The following is a 25591-nucleotide window of genomic DNA, read 5'->3' as shown; positions in this document are numbered from 1 at the left end:
CAGAGCAAAACATGCCAGTGGGCTTGGCCTAGACGGAGCTAAGTCTTAGGCCATTTTCACATGGGTCAATATGCTAAGTTGGCAGTGTGCAATGGTCACATTGCTTTCTGGATTAAGCATCTAAGATGTCTGCACCGTTTTTAACAGTGGATCACCAGAGCGCTAATATTAGATAAGGCACTTAGAGCAGTGCTGCAAGTGGTCATAATGGGTTGCTGTGATCCTCTACTGTGAATTGCAGAAACCATTGGAGAGGATGGAAAATCAGGATGTGTAATAGGCATCCTTGACATCCACAGAGACCAGGAAGTTCCTCTGCAGTCAACAGCCAGGCCAACTCCAATCCACAATTTCTTTACTTTCATGAACTCGTTGAGCCCTTGAGATCCTCAGTAGGCCAGACATCTCCGTCTGGCTTGGGGACCAGCAGGACAAATATCTTTTCAGCTGGAATAAAGACAACTACAAAAACTGACAGATGTTCTCACCTCACCTCTCCATACAGTACTAAAAAAAACTTTTGTATACAGTTTAAAGCAGAAATCTGGGGAAAACGTTTTTTTGACCCATGCAGTGGAGCTGTGCCGGTACTGCACAGGTCAAATGCTTGTTTTGTTCTAATGGAGAGGAACCCGAAGATATATTCACCTGACCCGTTGATCTTTCCCGTATAAGATCGGTCCCATTGGCTCTTGACGCCCCCCGCCATGAGGTCCGGGGGTCTTGGATGTAGATAGAATGGATATAGATAAATAGGATCAGCAGTCAGGTGCGTATGAGCTTAATCCTCATCGGAGAAAAAACAAGCAGCCAATCCATGCAGTGGGGGCACAGCCCCGAATTGTTTTAACCTTTAAGTCCTGCTTTAATGTTCTTTAATGTATAACCTCCTGCAGACTTTGTAGAAACTGCAAAAATGAATGCTATAGATTAGTGAGAAGGTGAATTTATTCTTTACCACAAATAAAACACTTTCATCGAGTAACTGAAATTTAAGGCAAGATTTCCGTACATTTAAAATAGCAGCATTTTAGTTAGCACAAAATTCAAGCAGGACATAAGAACACAAACAATACAATTTAGTAGGTGCGCTCCTCTTCCATGTTCCCATCCGGCGGATTCTTCATTTTCTTACTTCTATAACAATTATGTGATTATTATCAAGGAGAGTAAAGCAGAATGCCAGGCTCTTAAAATGGAACTCCAGTCATTTTTATTTCAGTTTTGGAATGAGTATGGAAAAATTCTGACCTTTTATTGATGCTTCTGTTGCTGCTTGATGATTGATTTCCCCTTATATCCTGTTCTAGGGACAGTGATCACCAGGACAGGTGAATGGAAAGCTCTGCAGTAAGTCGGCAAGGCTGGACCAAGGGTAGGTGGAAAAGGCTGGTGCAAGGACAGGACCTGCAACCTATGCTACTGAAATAGTTCACAGCTCATGGGTGGGGGTGCACTTTGAAAGCCTTTTCTCCTTGGGTGCTAACAGGGGCCATATTTTGCAATATAAGCACTTAATTTCTAATAGGATGTCCTAAACACGAGATTGCAAAAAGTATTGGGACGCCTGCCTTTTCTTAATCAAACATGCAGCAGTTGCTGCGGTACAGAACCCATGTGTGACTCTACATGCGCCCGGGCGTTTGTTATTTTTTGTTTGTTCTGTCTTTTTTGTCTATTCATGTTTTTCAGTTGTTGTATTCATGCCTGTTGTTACTTGGAATTCACGTTGCTGGTAGTTTTAACCAATATTAACTAATAAAATTTTTTTAGTACATTTTGAGCTTAGTACTGTTTTTGTGGCATTCCAACCCATTAAATATTTGTCACCAATGATCTATGAACATTGCAAGGATTTATCAAACATTTTTTGCAGATTCCTACCTTTTGTTATTCTGAAGAAGTAGATGTTTGTTTGTCTGTGTCTGGGGAGGGGCAGTGACGTCACCACGTACCGGACTGACATTACGGCGAGTACTGACAGAGTGGGATCACACTCTTGAGAGGCTGAGCATCACCGCAGCTCGCGGTTTCATTTCTATATGCGTGTTGTTTATTAATACAATGTGAGTGCATAATGGGAGCACATTAAACAGTGTTTGGTATACCTTGGATAAGGCACCATATCTTTTTATCTTCTTTTTTCTATGGGTCATAAGAGGAGATATTGAGCATTGAAGTGAGAGAGGCTCTAGGAGGGAGAAAACCTCATATCTACATAGACTCAGAAGATAGTCCGTAGGTTCCCATCTACATCAATATAAGCAACTTGAAAAGGAGAGTATATCACCAATATCTTCTTCCTGCTGAATCCTAAAAACTTTTTTGCACATTTTTCTTTTTTTGCACATTTTTGCTGCTGAACTTTCTGAATTGATATATTTTTTAATTATCTTTATTATTTTTATTCATTTATATCTCACTAATATATATACAATTTATTGTTTGCTTTGTATCATTGGCACATTGGATTATATGAATGTTCACAATTTTTTTCATTATTTTTAATTATTTATATTTAGTATATTTTTACACTGGCACAGTGAATTTTATTAATTTATTTTCAATGAAATAATCACATTGTACAAATATCATAATTGGATTTAATTACATATTATTTTATTTTCATTTTTAAGCTTTATTAAGCACTAGGATAATATAATAAAATTAATTTAGGTAATCCAGGTAAACAGCTGATAAGATGATAGCATCACAGCATATATGAATTAATGGTATCGCTATGGTATCATATAATATATAGCATTGGCAAGGTAATATTAGAGTGCGGATAATTATTTATTGATTTTATAGAATTCACATCTTATGAGAGTGAGAAAAATTCCAGCGATCTAATATATAGATTTCTAACTCCAGTGGCTTACAAGTTCATCCTAACAATATTTGTCTGTGTCCATGTTCAGAGTGAATCTGTATGGGAGTGACTGATTAATTATCAATCAGCTGCTGCACCTGCAAGGCTCTAATGAGGAAAATTGCAGGGTCTGTGTACCTGTAGACGTGTGTTCCCATAGGGAGTATTTTACCAAAAAAAGGCATTTTTGTTGCAGGGGATGACAAAAATCTGACCTGTATCTTAGTGCAGACTTTGGGAAAAATCAGTGAGCCAATCACACAAGCAGGAAATGACATTTTCAGGGGGCGTTCTTTACACACTCTATGTACAGAACACCTCCAGGTAGCCATATTGGCCAAAGCATTGGCCAATGATAGAGCGCAGTGCATTGTAGGGTGCGAACAGCCTGAAAAACGCCCTTACAGTTCATGTGTTAGCCAAACACACTGATGGCCGATGTTCGAGTTGAACTTACGTTTGACTCGACATCAAGCCCAACACTAACATGCTGTACAGACATTTTGGATACATCCATGTGACTGAGAACCTAAAATCACAATCAAAAACATAGAACTTTAAAGAAACCAAAAATTCTAAGATATATTATTTGTATACAAATGAACAAACACAAGACAGTACTTTAAAAATATAAATTTTTTTAGAAACTAATATGATCATATTTTACAATATTGTGTGACATTAAAGTTCTCAGTTCAAAAAAATGTAAAGAACGCAGGTAGTGTGCGACAAGGGTGTTACGTCTGTGCCACTTTACGCAAGTATTGGCGCATAGCTGAACACAGCTGCCTTCACCCTGTAATGTACATGGGTGGTTGTATGCAGCACCAGGGGCTCCCGGGCCCTAAAATACACCCAATTGTTTATGCTGCATGGGTGAATGTGTCCATGTGCATGATCACTTATACTATATACACACACATGTATTCCAGCTTAAAACACTCCAAATGTCTTCAAATCAGCTGATAGGCTTCTATACTGTAGCATATCTACTTAAAGCAGTTCTTCACTCTGCACAAAAAAAAAGTTAATCAAAATTGAAGTGTCACTAAACCCACAGCATAAAACACTATAAGTAAATGCTGTATTACATGCTGTTCAAACCCCCTCAGTCACCATGGGATACACTTTCTGTATTCTGCAAAAAAAAAAACTGGTTGATCCTGATGCTCTTTATCTCCACCTTCTGGTCATGTCCCCAATTCAGCTAGGGATTTTGCAGCTCTAGTGGCAACTCTGCACATGCTCAATTAAAAATAAAAAGTGTAGTGCTAATAATACTAACAATTACGTGTTACAATGCACAAACTCTATATACATCCCCTACATATATATAACCAAGGTGATAAATCAATACATAAATAATAAAATAGTTGTGTCATACGTGAATTCCCTCACGGGGAATATTTAGTGAAAAAAGTGACAAACACACTCCTATTTGCACATTGTGAAACAATATGTATACTGGTGCACAAAATTAGTGAACAAATAATTCAAAAAGTCCAAAATGATATAATAATAGTAATACGATAATTTGTGATGATCCTCACACTTCACTCTTCATGCAAGAATATATAATGTGCCTTGCATGAAGAGTGAAGTGTGAGGATCACCACTACTACTATTATTATATCATTTTGAATTATTTGTTCACCAATTTTGTACACCAGTATACATATTGTTTCACAATGTGCAAATAGGAGTGTGTTTGTCACTTTTTTCACTAAATATTCCCCGTGAGGGAATTCACGTATGACACAACTATTTTATTATTTATGTATTGATTTATCACCTTGGTTATATATATGTAGGGGATGTATATAGAGTTTGTGCATTGTAACACGTAATTGTTAGTATTATTAGCGCTACACTATTTATTTTTAATTGATCATTCACTTACTTGGGTATAAGTTTGGTGTCGGCAGCTTTTGAAGGATAGGATTCCATTTAAGCGCAGGAGGTTGTTTTTGGAATTTTCTGCATATGCTCAGTTTTCAGTGAGTTTCTATGCTGAGCATTTCCTTCCTATTATATCTGAGCAGCCCATGTGACTATAGAGTAACACATGTGGATGTATACACAGTGGTAAATGACAGCTCACTCCTCCCTCCTCCTCCATGCTCACTAACCAGCTAAACACAATGGGGCGGGATATCACATCTTGACTGATGGAGAAATCACCTCTGTTATTCTAAGACACAGGCCGGAGGGGTGTAACACAGCCTGTGACAGGCAGAAATCTACCCACACCATGTTATTTCCACTAAATAATAAATGTTTGATTTCAAATATATATTTATATGATGATTTAAAACAGTTTATTGATATTATTTATTTATATTTACTCAGTATTTTTATTTTGAACATCAGCAGAGGACTAGAATCACCTTCTGCGTATGTTTTCCTGCAGACAGGCTGGGAGGGATCTGGGTCATGTGACAGCTGTATATTGATTAGGAAAAAGGTACTTCGATTTTTTTTTTTGTTATTACAATAGTTACAGTGCCATCATCCACATACAGAAATAGAAGGGATAATGTAAATTAAACAGTCTGTGTTTAGTATCACTTTACAAGTCAGCAGCTACAAATCCTGTAGCTGCTGACTTTTAATAAAAGGACACCCTGTCCTAATTGTGGGCAGCTGGCTATTCTGCCTGCGGCTTCACATACGGCTGCCCACTGCATATGCGTTGCGCTTTGCGAATTGCTCCACAGTCCTCTGGGACTTGACATGAAGACTTTGGGGGGGGGGGGGGGGGGTGGAGAGAGAACTTTAGTTTGGATCGCCTAGGTGATGATATTGCACAGAGCAACTCCAAATCTCCTCTTATGGGGTCCCCCACCAGCACTCCTCTTCGACAAGTTTCCCCACAGGAAGTCACTTCCTATGGGGCACTCGTGTGAGCTCACTCCTGAACCCCGCTGCCTGTGTCTATACACACAGACAGTGGGACTCAGCTCTTCCCCCTTGGAACCACCAAGCCTTTCCCCAACAGACAGATAGGGGGCAGTAAGAGACTCTTGTGTGTTAATATACATCTGAATTATTTGTACCTTTTAAGTACTGTATATAATTTTTGGATCTACAGTATATATAATTAAAAATACATATCTCAATGGCTACAGGAACAGAGTCAGGAGTAATGGCCGAGATATGTCATTGAGGGTCTGACTCAGCCCACTAAGTTCCCTCCTTAAATAAAATATCACTTTTGTGAACTGAATCTTTAAAATAAATGTCATGTAAAAGAGAACCTCCCATTGATATCCATAATATTTTTTTTCAGAAAAAACGCTGATGTCACTGGTTAAATTGTACTAGTAATAACCAATTACGAAGCATACAGACTACACTGAAGTGGTATTTCCTGCAGAGGACGTTGCCTAGTACAGTACACGGTAGGCACTAAAAAAATATAGTGTACAAGTAGGTTAAGGCTTTTGCAGCATCTACATTCAGAGTTTTGATTTTTTTTTTGTTATTCCTGGAATTCTGCTTTTGATCCCAAAGTGACCTTATTTTCTGCTGGGAAGGGTCCCCATAAATTTGCAGATAATTGACAGCATGACTTCATCCGCACCAGCGCCAATGGAGAGTAGACGGGAATCTCTGCAAAAAGGAAGGATGAGATTCAGCAATGAAGACATGGGGTTGTTGGAATATTATAACTCTGGACAAAATTGAAAAGTGCGGTCAGAAAAGACAGTTAGGATTATCTATACACAATAGTAAGCTCATAAATTAAAGAAAAACTATAAGGTCCATTTACATTTCCACTCTCCATTGTGGTAATGAATGTATCATGTGTTGCCATTCATTTTGAATTGCACCCAACACACTAAGACAACACACCTGCTTTGTAGTATGCACAGTAATGAAGGTCAATAGAGGAAAAGGGTCATGTGTAATTTTAAGCAGGTTAGGATGCAGAGAAATCCAAACCAAATCAATATTTGGTGTGACCTCCCTTTGCCTTCAAAACAGCATCAATTCTTCTAGGTAGACTTGTACACAGTTTTTGAAGGAACTCTACAGGTAGGTTGTTCCAAACATCTTGGAGAACTAAGCAAAGATGTTATGTAGATGTCTCAGGTCCTTCAGTCTCTTCATGTATTCCAAGACAGACTCCATGATGTTAAGATCAGGGTTCTGTGGGGGCCAAACCATCACTTCCAGGACTCCTTGTTCTTCTTTACACTGAAGACACTGTAGTTCCTAATTAACTTAATGGCTGTATGTTTGGGGTCATTGTCCTGCTGCAGATTAAATTTGGGGCTAATCACACGCCTCCCTGATGGTATGGATGGATAACCTCCAATATGCTTCACTGTTACCTACAGACACTCATTATTGTCATTATTGCATCGCTCTCCAGCCCTCTGGCCAACAAACAGCCTCCTGCTACAGCCAAATAATTCAGATTTTTACTCACCAGTCCAGAGCACCTGCTGCAATTATTCTGCACCCCTGTTCCTATGTTTCTGTGCTTTTGAGTCGCTAAGCCTTGTTTCCACGTCGGAGGTATGACTTTTGCACTAAGTCCTTGGCCGACCACTGCATCTACTGTTCTCAATGTTACCCATTTCTTTGTGCTTCTCCAAAAAAACTTGAACAGCACATCTTGAAATCACAATCTGCTTGAAAATCTTTGCCTGGGAGAGATCGTGCTGATTCAGTATAAGTACCTTGTGTCTTGTTGCTGTGCTCAGTCTTTGTCATGGTGTATGACCTGTGTTATGAAACTTCCACTATCTCACCTTAGTAGCAGAGTTTGTCTGTTCCTCACCTAGCTTTAAGCCACCTACACAGCTGTTTCTGTTTCAGTTAATGACTTTGTTTCAACCTACATATGAAATTGATGATCATTAGCACCTGCTTGTATAACTGGTTAATCGTACATGCATTTCAACTGTGTATTTAGTCATTTGCTTGGAGGTCCAATTCTACAAAATCCCTGACTTTGTGCAAGTGCAAGAATTGATGTTGGTTTGAAGCCAAAGGGTAGTCACACAGAATATTGTTTTGAGTTGGATTTTTCTTCTTTTGTTTGCTTACTTTGCAGTTTGAACATAAATGAGCGGGTACATTTGGACACAAGCGGGTACATTTGGACACATGAGCGGGTACATTTGGACACAGTCTGCTAGATAGAGTGATAACTACACTCACCGTGCATTTTATTAGGTACACCAGTTCAACTGCTTGGTAACACAAATTGCTAATCAGCCAATCACATGGCAGCAACTCAATGCATTTAGGAATGTAGACGTGATGAAGACAACTTGCTGAAGTTAAAACCGAGCATCAGAATGGAGAAGAAATGGGATTTAAGTGACTTTGAACAGGACATGGTTGTTGGTGCCAGATGGGCTGGTCTGAGTATTTAAAAAACTGCTGATCTACTGGAATTTTCACGCACAACCATCTCTAGGGTTTACAGAGAATGGTCCAAAAAATAGAAAATATTAAGTGAGCGGCAGTTGTGTGGACAAAAATCCCTTGTTGATGTCAGAGGAGAATGGGCAGACTGGCTGCTGCGACAGTTAAATGGCAGGGCCAAAATTTTGAAAGCATGGATCCATCCTGCCTTGTATCAATGGTTCAGGCTGGTGGTGGTGGTGTCATGGTGTGGTGGATCCATCCTGCCTTGTATCAATGGTTCAGGCTGGTGGTGGTGTGTAATGGTGTGGGGAAGATTTTCTTGGCACTAGCAAGGTGTACCTAATAAAGTGACCGGCAATTGTATACCAAAGTAATCAGGTTCTATACTACTAAACTGGGATCAATAGAAATGAACAAATTCATCCATTAACAGTGCAAATAAATGTTAACTGTAAAGTAGACAGAAATACTACAACTTGTTTAAAGTTCAGTTTAAGGAATTGTAAAAAAGACAAAACCTCAGCGCCCAGGACTCTCCTATTAAACACACAATTCCCCGTGAGATGCTGCTGTACACAGGTGCAAAAACCAAAAAAAACTTATATCAATAAAAACCAGCGCAAACCCACATAATCAATTGCATTACTCAACTTATTAAACAAACTTAAAGACTGTGACAAAAAAAAAACCACTTTTGTGTTAGTAGAAATTAAATTATAAAATATACAAAAATAAATATATAAATATAAAAAATTAAAATTCATAAGTCCAGTGACAAAAAAATCCCAAAAACTTAAGTAGACAGTCCCGTGACAAAATAAATCAAATAATAATTAAATTATAATTTTCATTGGATTCTTCCGTGCCTTTGATCCCTTCACCATCCACCAGTGCAAAAACCAACATTAACCGTACTCACCAGATATTAGTGAGTCACATGCCTTTCAGGAATATTAAGGGCTCCTGGACCCCCTTTACTATTTATGAGACCTCCAAATGCTGCACCCAGACATAAGAGGAAGCAGCATTTGGAGGTCTCATAAATAGTAAAGGGGGTCCAGGAGCCCTTAATATTCCTGAAAGGCGTGTGACTCACTAATATCTGGTGAGTGCGGTTAATGTTGGTTTTTGCACTGGTGGATGGTGAAGGGATCAAAGGCACGGAAGAATCCAATGAAAATTATAATTTAATTATTATTTGATTTATTTTGTCACGGGACTGTCTACTTAAGTTTTTGGGATTTTTTTGTCACTGGACTTATGAATTTTAATTTTTTATATTTATATATTTATTTTTATATATTTTATAATTTAATTTCTACTAACACAAAAGTGTTTTTTTTTTTGTCACAGTCTTTAAGTTTGTTTAATAAGTTGAGTAATGCAATTGATTATGTGGGTTAGCGCTGGTTTTTATTGATAACAGTTTAAGGAATTGGCTGCGGTATGGAGCAGCGTCTCCTAAAAGGTAACTCTTCAACTAAGTAAAAGGGGCTAAAGGTCTTTGCGCAGCAACTGTTAAGGGGCAGTCCTTAATCCTGATTCTTCAGCCGGTTAAATGTTGGGGCCCAATAACTGTTGGCCTGCTTAAAGACAGTCAGCAAGGCCAGCAGGCAGCAATAGAGTTATAAATACATATATAAAATATATTATATTACATTTGTGAACTCTGTAATGTATTAGTGGTATAAAGTTTTGTGAATGGTACTAATTAGCCACAAGTGTTTGGACTAACAGTATGTGCATGTGTATCCTCACACCTTGTGACTTCCATTCAGTAAACAAGCTCATTCTTGAGTGGAATGCATTGGCAGATGGAGGTTCGGGTAGACTGTGTTTGCGCTAGATGGATTATTAAATGTCTAATGATGGCTCCTATTTTGAAGTGCAGCGTCTTTCCCTTGATTGATTAGCTTGAAGCATGCGGAGGACTGTTGGAACAGCCAGCCCTTACAATTAGGAATGTGTGGGCAGGAGATCTGCAGTGCACTGGATTATTTCATATTACCCTGGCCATGTGATGTCATCTCCTCCTTCCAACCATTCCACTCTAGTATCATCTAGGAAGCCGAGGTATCACCTGCCTGTCTGTGCAGAGTAAATCACAAGACTTACAAACCATTGGCAGATAGGAACAAATTGCTAAATACGCACTTCAACTGTGTATTTAGTAATTTTCTTGGAGGTCAACTTCAAACCTTGGAAAATAGGGAATTCAAATGAACTTTTTGATTTCAGCTAAAACAAATCCTAGAAATTGCTCCATATTTTCAGTAAGATGTGACTAATTCAAAGTCACCATGAAGTGAACCCACTCTATTGCTGCAATGTTCGTTTTACTCTCAAGTTGTGAAAGAAATGAGAAATAAAATACTATGTACAGGAAAAAAGCTAATAAAACCATTCAATATCTGGAGTTTACTAAGCACTAAAAATAATATTTTCTTTGATGAAACTTTGTATCCCGTTATTGTTGGAAATGGTGAATATTATGTCACAGCAAGCTGCTGGAAGTTCCGTATCCTTTTCATAGAACAAAAATAAGTACAATTCCAGTCATTTCTAGTCTATTTCCCTGCTTTCTGCATGAGCGGAGGGGAGTATAAAATGAAAATAAATCTGTAAGACAACATTAGCAAGTACCACCAGGCACCGTCTATATGAAGAATGTGAAATGTATCAAGTCCAGAATATTTTGCATTGTATAGTATGTTAGTATGTGAAACCTCAGACCAGATAACCAGGAGAGCGCAAGAAGCGATTACACAATTGGCAACAAACGGTGAAAATATTTATTTAACCCCTTCATATCCCCTCCTGAAAGTCCTTTAACTGGGTGCTTACACTGGAAGGCGGAACAGACCTCCCAATCACATGATCACTGTGATTGGCTGTCACAAGTCACATGATTAGTAGCTTGTCCTGCCACCAGGAGCTGACAGCTTTCATTGCGGTCACGGTCATTGTGCTGGAAGCATGCAGTGAGCGCACTCTCAGCACAGAAACCTTGCCCACCATGGATGCCTGTGTGCTCCTTTCTGCTGCACATATGTGTTATGTGTTTGGCAAGAAGATAAAGGACAAACTGTATCAGTACTTTAAGGCCCCCTCCAACCCTCTAGGTGCAGTTTGATGCTTACAGTATCTCTGTCCCTGTTCCAGAGATCTTCACTGCACTACCCTGTTCAGTCTTTCTCATAGCGTCTCTAACTGAAAAATACCATGCAGTCAGGCCAGGCTGCACAACACGGTCATCCAGAGCAGTGTGATTACTGCACAGCACAGTCATCCAGAGCAGTGTGATTACTGCACAGCACAGTCATCCAGAGCAGTGTGATTACTGCACAGCACGGTCATCCAGAGCAATGTGATTACAGTGAAACACACAGACACCGCTCCCTAGTAAAACACTCCCTGCACACAGTTAACCCTTTGACCGCCCCTCATGTTAACCCCTTTCTGCTCAGTGCCATTAGTACAGTGTCACTGCTTTTTTTTTTTTAGCACTGATCACTGTATTGGTGTCACTGGGGATGTCAGTGACACCAAGTCAGTTCCCCCCAGTGTCGGAATGCCAGTCGCAGTCCCACTATAAGTCGCTGATCGCCGCCATTAACAGTAAAAATAAAAAGTATATCCCAGTATATATACTGCCATTTGTAAATGCTATACATTTCATGTAAACCAATTCATTTACACGTATTGGGATTTTTTTTTTAGCAAAGACATGGAGCAGAATACATTCTGGCCTAAATTTATGACGAAATTTGATTTTTTACATTTTTTAATGGACATGTTTAATAGCAAAAAGTCAAAAATATTGTTTTTTCTCAAAATTGTCGGTCTTTTTTTTTTGTTATAGTGCAAAAAATAAAAACCGCACAGGCGATCAAAAAGGACATAAATTTCATTTGGATGCAGTGTTGCATGACTGCACAATTGTCAGTTGAGAAACTCAATTGACAATTTTGAGAAAAAACAATATTTTTGACTTTTTGCTATTAAACATGTCCATTAAAAAATTTTAAAAAATCAAATTTCGGCATAAATTTAGGCCAGAATGTATTCTGCTCCATGTCTTTGCTAAAAAAAAATCCCAATACGTGTAAATTAATTAAAGTAACGCAGCACCGTAACGCAAAAAACGGCCTGGTCAGGAAGGGGGGGGGGGGGGGGGTTAAATCCTCTGGAAGGCAAGTGGTTAAGCTTGCTAACGAGCAGCTCTGTATTTAAATCTGGTCCATAGGAAGCGCAATCTTGGTTATTGTTATGACTCGGCTATCAATCTTACTACTTGAGCCTTTACTACAATGTGAGTGTTTTACATTGCTTCCAAATAAATACTGTACCACACTGCACTTAGAGGCGCTTTTTTCCTCCTTGTTTCACACAGAGCTTGCTACAGCTAGAAAAGCTTGCCCAGTGCTATATGGACTCATTTATGACATTGGACTTTTTATTGTTCATTTATTGTTCATCTTGTGCCCCTTGCTAATAGGATTTGGGGATCTGTATGCGCTGATTTCCTCTGCTTTTAGTGCTTTTGTGTTATTGTTAGTGGCTACATAACAGACTGCAAGAGATAGGCAGCAATGAGTTTCAACAAATGATAGAAGGTAAAAACAAGTATTTTATAAATGGCAACTGTTTCAATTATTCCTGAAAAATATAGTTTCTGGACTGAATTAGCATTGTGGATGCTGTGCATGCTTACAGTGATATTAAATGTTTTTGGGTTTTTTTTTTTTCAATAACAAACATGTTATACTTACCTGCTCTATGTAATGGTTTTGCACAGAGCGGCCCCAATCCTGCTCTTCTTGGGTCCCCACGTTGGTGCTCCTGGTCCCTCCCCCCTGCTGATTGCACCCCAGAACATAAAGCCAAAAAATAACCAAATATCAGGAGCGCCGACGGGGGACCCAAGAAGAGGAAAACCGGGGCTGCTCTGTGCAAAACCATTGCACAGAGCAGGTAAGGCTCGGTTCACAGTGCCGCGACTTGGGATCTGACTTGTGAGACCCCAAGTTGCATGACATGTGAAATCCCCTGTTAGTCAATGACAGCTGTCTTAACCACTTCCAGTCTGGACACTTTTACCCCCTTCCTGACCAGGGCAATTTTCAGCTTTTAGTGCTATCACACTTTGAATGACAATTGCGCGGTCATGCAACACTGTACCCAAATGAATTTTTTACCATTTTTTTGAGATAGATAAAGCTTTATTTTGGTGGTATTTATTCACCACTGGGATTTGTATTTTTTTTGCTATGTAAATGAAATGTCCAAAAATTTTGAAAAAAAGTGTTTTTTTTATAAAATTTTGCAAATAAATAATATTTCATCATAAATCTTAGCCAAAATTTATTCCGTTATCTTTTTAGTAAAAAAAAAAAATCCAAATTAGTTTATAAGCAAAAATTATAATTTTTAAACATTTTTTTTTACATTTTTATTTTATTTTTTTATATTATTTTTTATTTTTATTTATTTTTTTTACATACTGTCACCCTAGCAGTACAGTGTCACCATGGTGACACTGTACTACTTGTGAGGGGTGATGAAGATTTTTTTTTTTTTTTTTACACTGATTGCTTTTACACCCATATAGGATGTAAAAGCAATCATTTCTCTTTCTCTCTGTGTGCATTCTTGCACTCATTGAGAAGAACTGAGTGAGCTGTGATTGGTCACAGCTTGTCACATGGTACAAGGCTTTTGTGAATAGCCTTGTACCATGTGACCTCTGTGATCATTCACAGATTTCACACGTAGTAAGCAATGATGTCAGAAGTGACATCTTGCTTACTACTTTGCATGTGATCACTGATTGGCCAATCAGTGATCACATGATCGGGACCTCGTACAGAGGTCCCGTCTGACGATCGGTGTTTCACTGTGTCCGGAGGACACAGCGGGCACCGGATCGCGGTGCTGCGCGCTCCCAGGGAGCGCGCACAAGCAGGGTGCGGGGAGGCCGTTTATAGACGGCCACCCGACCCTGCAGTGCCACCGTCCGACCGTTTATATACAACGGCCGGTCGGGAAGTGGTTAATTAGCACTACTGAAGTCGCTCTGACTTTAGAAAATGTTCCTGTACTACTTCAAGGCGACTTCTCTCCGACTTGTGCCCATAGACTTTAATGGAAGTCGCCTCCAAGTCGGATCCTCATCTATATTGATGTGATTTGGATCCGACATTACAGAAAGATTACCCAGGCATTCCCTGTAAGTTGCTTCAAAGTCGCTGCAAAGTAGTACTCAAGTTGCCTGGCAAAGTAACACTGCAAGTCGCAGTAGTGTGAATCAAGAAAGTGACATGTTTGTTTTTTGTTTTTTTTAAATAAAATTTATACCGTTACAAACACTTTGTATCCGAGCACAAATCCTTTCATTTCAATATATTCTTCAATAGCCAAAAAGGGATCAGTTTTGTGTGCACTGAATAACTTTGTAAACTCAGATATGTTTGATAAAACTGTAAAGTGCTGTACACAGCTTGTGCAGCAAGCGGAGCTGTGAGAGGAGGCCAGGAGTCACCAGCCACTACAGAAAACTACAGGAAGGGGCGGAGACAAGACCAGTCACCCTGCAGAAGAGGAGAGAGCAGCAGTGACCGGTCTTTATTACAGGAAGTTCCTGGATGGTAAAGCCTCACACTGGATTACTGCACAGATCATGAAGAAATGCACAAAGCACGCCAAGATTCAAAAAAGGACACACATGACCAATGTATTTACACAATATCTGCTTATCCCGGAGTTCAGCTTTAAACACAAACAGGACAAAGATAGAGACTTAGTAACGTCTGACTTACCGATAAAACCTGCTTACAGACACCTCATTGGTGAAGCCCATTCCCCCCCAGAACTGTAGGCAGCTGTCACTTAGCTCTCTTGCTAGGCGTCCAGCCTTTAGCTTGGCCATAGATGCAAATTTGGTGACGTCATTCCCGTCGATATACAATGCTGAGGACAAACAAATAACAGGTCAGATGAGAAAAGTCATCACAAATCACACAACCCATTCACCTCATGCACGTTTTTTGAGCTACAGGAGTTTTCAGAATCAAAAACATGTGAAAAAGCCGTGTTTTTGCATGCACGTTAATGCACATTTCCCCATCTGTTATTAACCACTTGCCCTTTAGAGGATTTACCCCCCTTCCTGACCAGGCCATTTTTTTGTGATATGACGTTGCTGACAATTCGTAGTCATGCAACGCTTTACATAAATGAAATTTATGTCATTTTGTTTCCACAAATAGAGCTTTTTTTGGTGGTATTTGATCACCTCTGCATTTTATATTTTTTGTACTATAAACAAAAAAAACTGACAATTTTGAAAAAAAAACGATATTTTTGACTTTTTGCTATAAAAGATATACAGTAAAAAAATTTAAAAAATTTAATTTTGTCATAAATTTTGGCCAACATGTATTCTGCTACATGTCTTTGCTACAAAAAAAATCCCAATATGTGTAAATTAATTATTTGGAATTATAATAAGTGCTACAAAATCCAACAGTGTGCAGCTGACAGTCCAACCCCCCCCAGGTATAAAAGTCTTGTATACAAAACTGCGCACAACTATCCTTCACAGATCTTCATATATTCTCACCAGAATCTCCTTAGTAAAAAAGCTTTGTATATCATATGATCTCACTCTCTCCTTTGATCTTCTAATCGACTGCTTCCAATCTCCAAAACAAAAAATAAAGTGTAGTCAGAGGCGTCCCTAGGGTTGGTGTCACCCGGTATGGTAACACTTGGTGACACCCCCTCCGACGATCCCCGCAGAATGGATCGGATCTGCGGATTGAGCATAATGGATCAGACTCCGATCCATTATGCTCAATCCGCAGATCTGATGCATCCTGCGGGGATCGTCGGCTTTCTTTACAACTTACATTTTCTTGGAGCGGGTCCGGTGTCACCCCGTATAGGTTGTATGCCGACAATACCCGCAGGATCGACGGCATGCAATCTATACAGGGTGACACCGGACCCGCTCCAAGAAAAGGTAAGTTGTAAAGAAAGCCGACGATCCCCGCAGGATGGATCGGATCCATCCTGCGGGGATCGTCGGCTTGGTTTTCAACTTACCTTTTTGCTTTACAACTTACCTTTTTGTCACCCCGTGCAGTCGGTGTCACCCGGTGCAGACCGCACCCCCCGCACCTGCCTCGGGACGCCTCTGAGTGCAGTAATTCTTACATAAAGTGTACTACATAATGCACCCGTGCAAAGTTATACACACTATGAAAACAGTGGCCACCACTAGTCCCACTAAATGCTCTTACCCTCATAGGGTGAAAATGTGCATTCACTCTCCTTTGCTATAAGTAACATCCAGCTCTGAATGTGACCATACTTCATCCACCACCAGTGTGCAAAATAAATCCACGTGATTGATCCCTTCATCTGCAGGAATGCAGCTTACCCTGCATATCTTGTTGATTGCATTTCAATACTCAATGTGCTCTGAAATCTGTTTTCTCCTCCCCGACTCTTCATATACTCTCAGTGACCATAAGAAAGTAAAAATATACACCCATATTGCAGGCCAAAAATCGTTCGAAAATCGACCCATATATGGCCGGCCTTAGTAATAGTACATAGTAAGGCTATTTAAAGGTGAACTCTCGGGAAAATTAAAAATAACCCTTGCAATGGGGCTTCCATTGCATTGTTTCTGTGTAGAGTAAAAAAAAAGCAGCTTCACCTATCTTATCCCTCACACTCCAGGCACCCAGCATTCTCCTCTTCCCAACGTTGCGGGTTGTGGGCGGGCCCTTGGTATCCTCACTTACCAATATTATTATTTATTATTATTATACAGGATTTATAGAGCGCCAACAGCTTACATAGCGCTTTATAACATAAGGCAGACAGTACAATTACAATACAGATGAATACAGGAGGGATCAGGAGGCCTTGCTCGTCAGAGCTTACAATCTAAGAGGGAGGGTCTATCAATACAAAAGGTAATAACTGTGGGGGATGGGCTGATGAAGAAAATACATGTACAGTTGCTAAGTAGGGGCAGGATAGGCCTCTCTGAAGAGATGCGTTTTTAGGGATCGTTTAAAAGTGGATAGAGTAGGAGATAGTCGGACACATTGGGAAGGGAGTTCCAGAGGACGGGAGCAGCTCTGGAGAAGTCCTGGAAGTGAGCATGTGAGGAGGTGACAAGGGAGCTAAAGTGCAGGAGGTCTTGGGAGCAACAAAGAGAGCGATTTGGTTGATATTTTGAGACCAGGTTAGTGATGTAACTGGAAGCTGAGTTGTGGATGACTTTATAAGCTATTGTTAGTATCTTGAATTTAAATCATCTGCTGAGTGGAAACCAATGGAGGGATCGGCAGAGAGGGGCAGCAGAGACTGAATGGCTGGTAAGGTGGATGACTATGGCAGCAGCATTCATGATGGATTAGAGGGGGGATAACCTATGTAAAGGTAAGCCAGTGAGGAGGGAGTTGCAGTAGTCAAGGCAGATGACCAGCGAGTGAGTTAGAAGCTTTGTGATATCATTGGGTAGGAAGGGGTTTATCTCGGAGATGTTACGGAAGTTGAGGCGGCAAGCTCTGGACAGTGATTGGATATGGGGCCGAAAGGATAGTTCCGAATTCTGGATTACACCTAGCACCCTGGCATGCGGGGACGGGTTGATGGTTGAGCCATTGATTTTGACAGAGAAGTCAGGGAAAGGGGCACAGAGGGGAGGAAGTATTATGAGTTTGGTTTTGGATAGATTGATTTTCAGGAAGTGATGTGACATCCAGGCTGATATGTCAATGCATGTGGGTTGGTGCAGAATGGTGTGGCGGCAGTAAAGACACAGAGTTGAGTTGCAGATAAACTAGAACTTGTACTGCAGAAAATGCCAACTACAAACAACCCCAGCGAGAGAAAGCGTAAAACTCACAGTTCAGTTATTGGCAGAGATGCATCGACAGCATCTGTCTTCAGAGGGCGGAATGTGGCCTGGCCGGTCTGGTCCCAAACGGGAGGCTACAGTATAGAATTGTGAATCCATAACCTCACTTCCCCTGACAGGTGAATGCTCTTTTCCTATTCTAACCATTTTTCAAAATGTGCGCCAAAACCTAGGGGCAGGGACATATAAAGACACTGCTGACCTAAAGATGGCTGTCAGAGGTCACTTGGATGCAGCGTAGCCAACCGCAATGCTATCTCTAGGAACCCAGAAACCATAGAGAAACCGAGTATCTCCTGACTTCCTCTCCAGGCTGTGATACTGCTCTGGTAGGGCACCACCTACAGTGGAGAAAGCAGACTGCACTTGCCTACATTCAGGACTGCCAGACCTGCACTGTATGTGATGATCTCAGTTTCTGACCTATGGAACTCCTAAGAGAAGCGTCCTTAGGGGATGGGTTGCTCGGGGAGGAGGACGCCAGTAGTAGCGAGGTATAAAGCAAGTTAAACATCATTTTAAGGTACCCAAGACAAAAATGAACATTTAACACTTGTATGGGGAGCCCCACTGCAATGATAGTTTTGAGTTTCACTTTAAGGTTGGTTTAAAAAAGTTTTAGACCAATCAAGGTTCTAAAGCAGTCCCGGGTGCAACTGGGCAACCAACATAGTGCAGAAGATCCACAAGAACTGATCAGGTGGAGGTGCAAAGGGCTGGAGTTGTATAAAATCTGAAGGTAACTCTTTTGACACAAACTCACCAACTGTGCGGTGCAGCAGAGACCGGAGAAGCTCCACCTCGGTGCTCAGCTCAGCCAACTTGTAGTGGACAATCTGGTTGTTGAGCAGAGGCTGGTTGAAGATTTTCCTCTGCCTGGTGAAGTCAATCGTTTCTTGGATGATGCTTTCCATGGGTGTGAGAACTGATAATATACAGAAAACATGAATTGTTATAAATTAAATAAAAATTGACTTTCCACATGCAAAAAAAAAATAATAAAATGATGCTGCTTTATCATTACAGGGTCAGTCCACTAGAAATAGATTATTTAATTTCTAGAAAATGCTGTTCTGAGTTTCTGGGTCTGCACCCCTGCTGTGTCCATTATGAGGGGCACTCACCATCCCTATGCTGAGTTCCTGGGTCTGCACACCTTCTGCAACTAGTAGAAGGGGCTCCCATCAACCCTGCTGGATTTTTTAATGTATTGTCATGTAGTACTACCTCTGTAGGGGCTGCTGATATTAACTGGTTCTTCCTCAAAAGTACAGTGGCTGCTTGTCCCCACAAGCAACAGTCTATTTGCTCTGGCTCGAATAAACTGTCTAGGGCACATGTGTCAAACACAAGGCCTGCGGGCTGAATCCGGCCCGTCTGGCAATTTCATGTGCCCCTTGCACTTCTCTTACAGCTGCGGCACCCCTCTCATCTCTGCCCCCATCTTGTCTCAGTCAGGAGCAGAGAGGAGAACAGAACTCCTCCGCCAGATCCTGCACTTCTTCATGCAGCTGTGGAGAGGCTCTTCTCTGTCTAACCCCCCCACCCATCCATCTTAGCAGTAGAGAGGAAAACATAATTCCTCCTACAGATCCTGCGCCTCTCTGTGCAGCCACAGCACCACCTCATCTCTGTTTCCTCTGGTCTCTGCATTCAGCAGACTCTGGCAGCCCTCCTCTGGTCCCCCTCCAGAACCTGCATTTTCTGCTTCCTAGCTCTGCCCCCCCTTCTTCCTGGCAGCAGCACAAGGTAAGGGAGGGTAGGGGGCTCTTGACACCTGATGTAAGGGGGGGGGGGGGGTGCTCTGGACACTGGTTTATATTTATTATGAAAAGAATACAATACTATGCCAGTTGGAAAGGAGGGTCGCACAACGGTCTTATCATCCACAAGAAACTTTATTGGAGACTCCTCACACAGTACACCATGGCAGAACCATCTTCTGTCTCAGCAGTCTCCAGTAAAGCTTCTTATGGATGATACCAGCGGCGTGTGACCCTTTTCAGACTTGCATCATCTGCTACGGGAGTGTGAGTGGGCTCCTTGCTGGTCTGCAATTGCCCTTCACAGCTTAAGTCTTAAGTTATTACTAAAACCAGCAATAATTGAATGCAGAGCCAATCGTTTAATATGATAAAGAGAGCATACTTTTATATAGTCCTACAGATACAACCAGCACTTCGAGGACAACCATAATGATGATGTAGCCCGCGGAGAATTTGAGCTCGACACCCCTGGTCTAGGGGATGTCTTTTTAAGGTTTATTGCTTGAAGAACAGGGGAGGGGAACTTTGCCATGGGATACTCATTGGGATACTCCAAAACACTTTACACCTAGTAGTTGGAGGACAATCTTCTCAAATTAACTGAATGTTGGCCAGTCTAAGGCCTCACAGTTGAAGACCGTGCAGCATGTCTTTTTGGCATCTGATTACCTTGTGCCAATGCACACCCAGTGTAGCCGCAAATACACTACCTAGTCACAGGGATCAGTCTAAGGTCACTACTCACAAGTCCGCAGGACAGCTGCCACCTTCCAGCTTCTTTCAGACATGGTCCAGTGAGTGAGACAGCGCTTCTCAGGACATGATTCCTTGTAATTTCAGGCCCTCAGTTCTGGCACTGCTGATGCCTCTAGAGCAGATGTAGTCCATGGGCTTCCTAACAGCAGCAGCGCCTCTGTTTCTGGAACCCCCCTGGGGAGAAGGAACCCCAATCTCCAGTGTCTCAGACTATTTATCTCCATTCCAGCCCCCTACTGGACACTACTCTCCAGGGATTGGCTGGAACCTGATAAATATTCAGGCTGGCTGTTTTGAGTCTCCTGCTCTAAGCCTTCTTTCAGAGGTAGGGGAAAGCAATCAACTCTCAGCCTGTAAGACCCCGAACAAGCCAAAACAAACAATCTCTGCTCCCTTGATTACCAAGAACTAAATTTACCTAACATCCTATGAGATGAGGGTGCAACATACATCATGTAGACTGTAACAGGAGGAGCTAGGACACACAAATCTGGGTGAGGACACCTCCAACTCCTAGGTGTCCAGGAACAGGGATGGGAATTAAAGGATAAGTTTACCTTTTAACCAAAAATAATAAATGCACGTTTTTCTTTTGTAGGTAAAAAAATGTGCATTTATTATTTTTGGTTGCAGGAGTCTGCAAAGCATTGCACCAGCAGATCACTGGTGCAATGCAGATCTTCTGCAGATCTGTCAGTATATCTGCTTGCCCGTACAGGATGTACGGACAAGCAGATATACTGACAGGAAGATTCAATGAACTACCACTCCACAGCGCCATGGTAGTTCATTGAGAACTACAAGCTGACAGCTGCTAAGGCTGTTGGGACTTGTAGTTCATTCATTCACAGAACACTATGAATGAATGACGCGGCCGCGTGACAGCTAGTACAATCTACTCCCCATGCTTCTGTCACCCTTCTGTCTGGAGGGCAGACAGTGGGAAAGGGTTGCAGAATCTGGATTATGTAACATGTTCCCAATGGAGAACGTATCTTTTAAAGCAGAGAATATTGTATGTGCTAGTCTGGGGTCAGTTTAGGTAACTGTTAGTGGGCCATTTCAAATGTTTGTAATACTGCAAAATACATTATTTTCCGTTGTCTGGCGCAAAAGGAAAAGATTATGGAAGTCTGTAGTTTGTAAAAATAAAAATGACTTGTAGCACAGATTGTCCCGGAAGATAATGGTGGACTGACTTTCATCACTGTCTCTGCTTGTATCAATAAACATGTCAGGAAAATGAGCCATTCATTTATCTGAATGTGTGGATGTTTTTCTGACACACAACCAAAACATTTGCAGAGAGTCTTACAATACGATGGTAATATACTGCGTATCTGATGAGGGGGCACAATACTTGGTGCAAATATTATCGAATTTCTCCTGACTTCCTCTCCAGGCTGTAATACCACTCTGGTTAGGCGCCACCTACAGTGGAGAAAGCAGACTGCATCTGCCTACATGCAGGACTGCTGGACCCGCTTTTTATGTGATGATCTCTGTGTCTGACCTATGAAAAGGGGCCTGGCGTGGTGTTGGACAGTGCCATCATCCCTAACTTTACTGAAAATTGAAGCAAACCCTCTAAACTTTTAAAAGCACAAATTGTATACATATGTATATAAAGCCAATAGAAATCTTTATTATACAAAACCAATAAAATCACATGTTGAGTGGTCAGCAGTTGTAAATTATACAAATAGCACCATTTCTCATTCAAACTTTACAAAAGTAGCTTGCCCTTCCACTTTTGTAAAGTTTTAAAAGTCCCATTTTTAGAGGGTTTGCTGCAATTTTCAGCGTCGGTCCTATGGAGCACCGAAGAGAAGTGGCCTGAGGAGGATGGATTGCTCAGGGAGGAGTAAGCCAGTAGCAGCAAGGGATCAAGTAAGTAAAACAGCATTCTAAGGTACCCAAGACAAAAAAGGGCCATTAACCCTTGCAGTATGGGTAGCCCCACTGTAAGGGTAGTTTTGAATTCTCCCCAGAGTTTAGCTTAAAGGTTGGTTTTATTTATTTATTTCAGGTACTAATATAGTGCTGTCAATTTACATAGTGCTTTACATATATATTGTACATTCACATCAGTCCCTAACCCTCAAGGGCCGTACAATCTAAGGTCCCTAACTCACATTCATACATACACATACTAGGGCCAATTTAGACAGGATCCAAATCACCTACCAGCATGTCTTTGGAGTGTGAGAGGAAACCGGAGTGAGAAACCGGAGTGTGGGAGGAAACCCATGCAGGCCCAGGGAGAACATGCAAACTCCAGGCAGGTGGTGCTGTGGTTAGGATTCGAACCAACGACCCTAGTACTGCCAGGTGGAAGTGCTAACCATTTAGCCACTGTGCTGCCCACAGTTTTAAAAAGTTTTAGACCATTCAGGGTTCTAAAGCGGCCCTGGGTGCAATTGGGCGACTAACAGTGTAGAAGACTCACAAGAACTGATCAGAGGGAGGTGCTGTGGGATGGAATTGTATACATTCTAAAGGTAACTCACCAACTGTGTGGTGCAGCAGAGATTGGAGAAGCTCCACCTCGGTGCTCAGCTCAGCCATTTAATTAGGCACATCTATCTATAGTGGTGCATATAGCCAGCAAGAATACTCATTGTCACTAGACAATGCTGGATTTCTAATAAAGTGCTAAAGACTTGCTACTAGCTACCAAACGCTAAAAATACAAGTGCTGAATTACTCACCTATGACCAGGATCAAGTCCCTCTGGTAACAAACAACCTGCTTCTTCCTCACCATTACCATCTTCCAGCAATTGTTGAAGGTCCCCCATCCCTCTATCACAATTATACAGATATACAGTACATTTTAAAAAACGCACATTTTATTATTTCAGAGATTTTTGTGCAGCACTTAAGTATTTCTAGCCTAGGAGAGGATGAGGTTCATGTCAACCTGCCCCCACCACGGATTCTTTGTGTGTGCAGATGTGCCACAGGACTTCGGGTCCAGCTGAGTCCTGCTGCACACATGGGTTTCCCCAGTACATTTGCAAACATGGCTATTATGGAAGACTTGAAACTTTGCAGTCTTTGTGCATGTGTAAAAAGCCAAAGGGCTCTGTCAGGACCCGAAGGCCAAGTAAAACCCTTTGGCATATTTGTGCACTCGCCATAATGGTAGTGTGTGGGTGGAGCTACTAAAAAGGGGACTGAAATTGCTCTTTAAGTTGTACCAACAAATCCTTCCAAATGTCATTATACTACTGTAGCACCCTCCTAGTTTGGCTAGGGGGAGCTAGATCCCAATGATTGATGTTTAGGGGGTTGATTTACTAAAACTGGAGAGTGCAAAATCTGGTGCAGCTCTGCACAGAAATCAATCAGCTTCTAACTTCAGCTTGTTCAATTAAGCTTTGGCATTAAAACGTGGAAGCCGATTGGTTTCTATGAAGAGATGCACCAGATTTTGTGCTCTCGGGTTTTAGTAGATCAACTCCCTAATGTTACAGACATGGGTTCGATCAGACTGAAGGATGACACCCAGGCCTGACTGGTGGGATTGGGTGCTAGGGGGGGTTATTACCCAGGCTCTGGCCTCTGAATAAGTCTCGGGCTGGACTGGCATTCTCCTAGAGTGGTTGCTCAGACCAGAGCCCAACTACCCTTCTAGACCCCTACAACCACGTAACCATGTTGCCAAATCAGGGCCCAAGTTCACACAAAATGTCCATGAAAAAAACACCATTTAATCCACTTATGGATTCACCATCATAAATTTCAAGTATTTCATTTAAGCTCTACTTTCATCCTCCCATATGCTCTTTACACAGCAGCACTCAGACTAGGAGAGGGAGGGTTAGCACTGTCAACCAGTCTGTGTCTAGTGAATTGTACAGCGCTGACCACATACCACATTTAAAGCTTCCTGATACGAGGGGGGAGGAACAGTGTGATGGTCTCATCAGAATTCTGCTGCTTCATTGTCCAGTCCTAGACTGGCCTCTATTGCTCTACTGCAATGTAGTCAGCAGAGAGGTCTAAGGGGTGTGCTGTCAGGAAGAGGTATCTGGATCACAAGACTGTCAGCACACACTCAGACTTTACCTTTGGCAAGTTAAGCAAGCCATAGATGAATCGAAAATCCGCTGGTTCAGCAAAGACCAGCCAAGATTTGTACAATCAATGGGCAGGATGGTTGTACAGAAGTTGATCCATTGATTGACTTCAGTACAACCAGCCTGACGGATTTTTTTTACATGCGAGCACTGCTGGTGGCTATAGCCACTAGCAATAATCACTGTGTTTTGCCAGCAGGGAAGGCTCCCCACTGGGAGAATACAATAGCTCCGTGGAAGGGATTCCTCCACCAACACTGACTGTGTTGATGGTGGAATTGAGCAATTTTCCTTTGCTGCAGGAAAGAACCATCTATGGCTTACCGAAGACTGTTCATATCTATTTGGTTCCATTATGCACGATATTTATCTGTTTGCCTGAGGTTCAACTTTAACAATGTAAAGCTAAATTCCCAAGGCTAAAGTAGAAAAACAGCAAGGCACCAATATTGCTGCTAAAGGGGACTAAGCCTAATTTATTTAAAGCTTAACAGTTGCCTTACCAGGAATACAGAAGCAAAACCTTCTTTTCCCTCAGAAGCAAATCCCTGTTGTGCAGGATTACTTCTATGTCCTGCAAATCACTTTGTGGCTGCTCCAGATGTAAGTACTTTGGGTCTTCATAGACCCCAGTGCTTCTCCTACTCTACGAAAAAGCCCACGTTCTGGGTGAAACACGTCAGTAGAGACAGAGGAGGTCCCAGGTAGGGCTTCATGTTTGTTCAGAACAATAAAGCTACTTCACATTGGATGTTAATGAAGCGCCACCAGTGTTTCTTTGGATTCCT

General features: G+C 41.4%; 1 protein-coding gene across 2 annotated transcripts in view; it reads right to left on the bottom strand.

Annotated features, from left to right (window-relative positions):
• Window positions 1-6325: 6325 nt before the first annotated feature.
• LOC149454738 (putative acyl-CoA dehydrogenase 6) overlaps window positions 6326-25591 on the bottom strand; it is a 147120-nt gene continuing 127854 nt past the window's right edge. For both annotated transcript variants that reach the window (XM_089687131.1, XM_089687132.1), the window contains exons 8-10: window positions 18961-19122; window positions 15076-15226; window positions 6326-6484 (exon numbers count right to left, since the gene is read on the bottom strand). In XM_089687131.1, the coding sequence (XP_089543257.1) occupies window positions 6391-6484; window positions 15076-15226; window positions 18961-19122 (407 nt within the window). In that variant the 3' untranslated portion in view covers window positions 6326-6390. The remainder of the gene's footprint in view (window positions 6485-15075; window positions 15227-18960; window positions 19123-25591) is intronic.

Source organism: Staurois parvus, unplaced genomic scaffold, assembly GCF_062004578.1.
Source record: "Staurois parvus isolate SC_StPar_1 unplaced genomic scaffold, SC_StPar_1.0 ptg000418l, whole genome shotgun sequence".
NCBI lineage: Eukaryota > Metazoa > Chordata > Amphibia > Anura > Ranidae > Staurois > Staurois parvus.
Note: the sequence above shows the minus strand (reverse complement) of the source record. Positions and strands in the feature narration are given on the sequence as shown.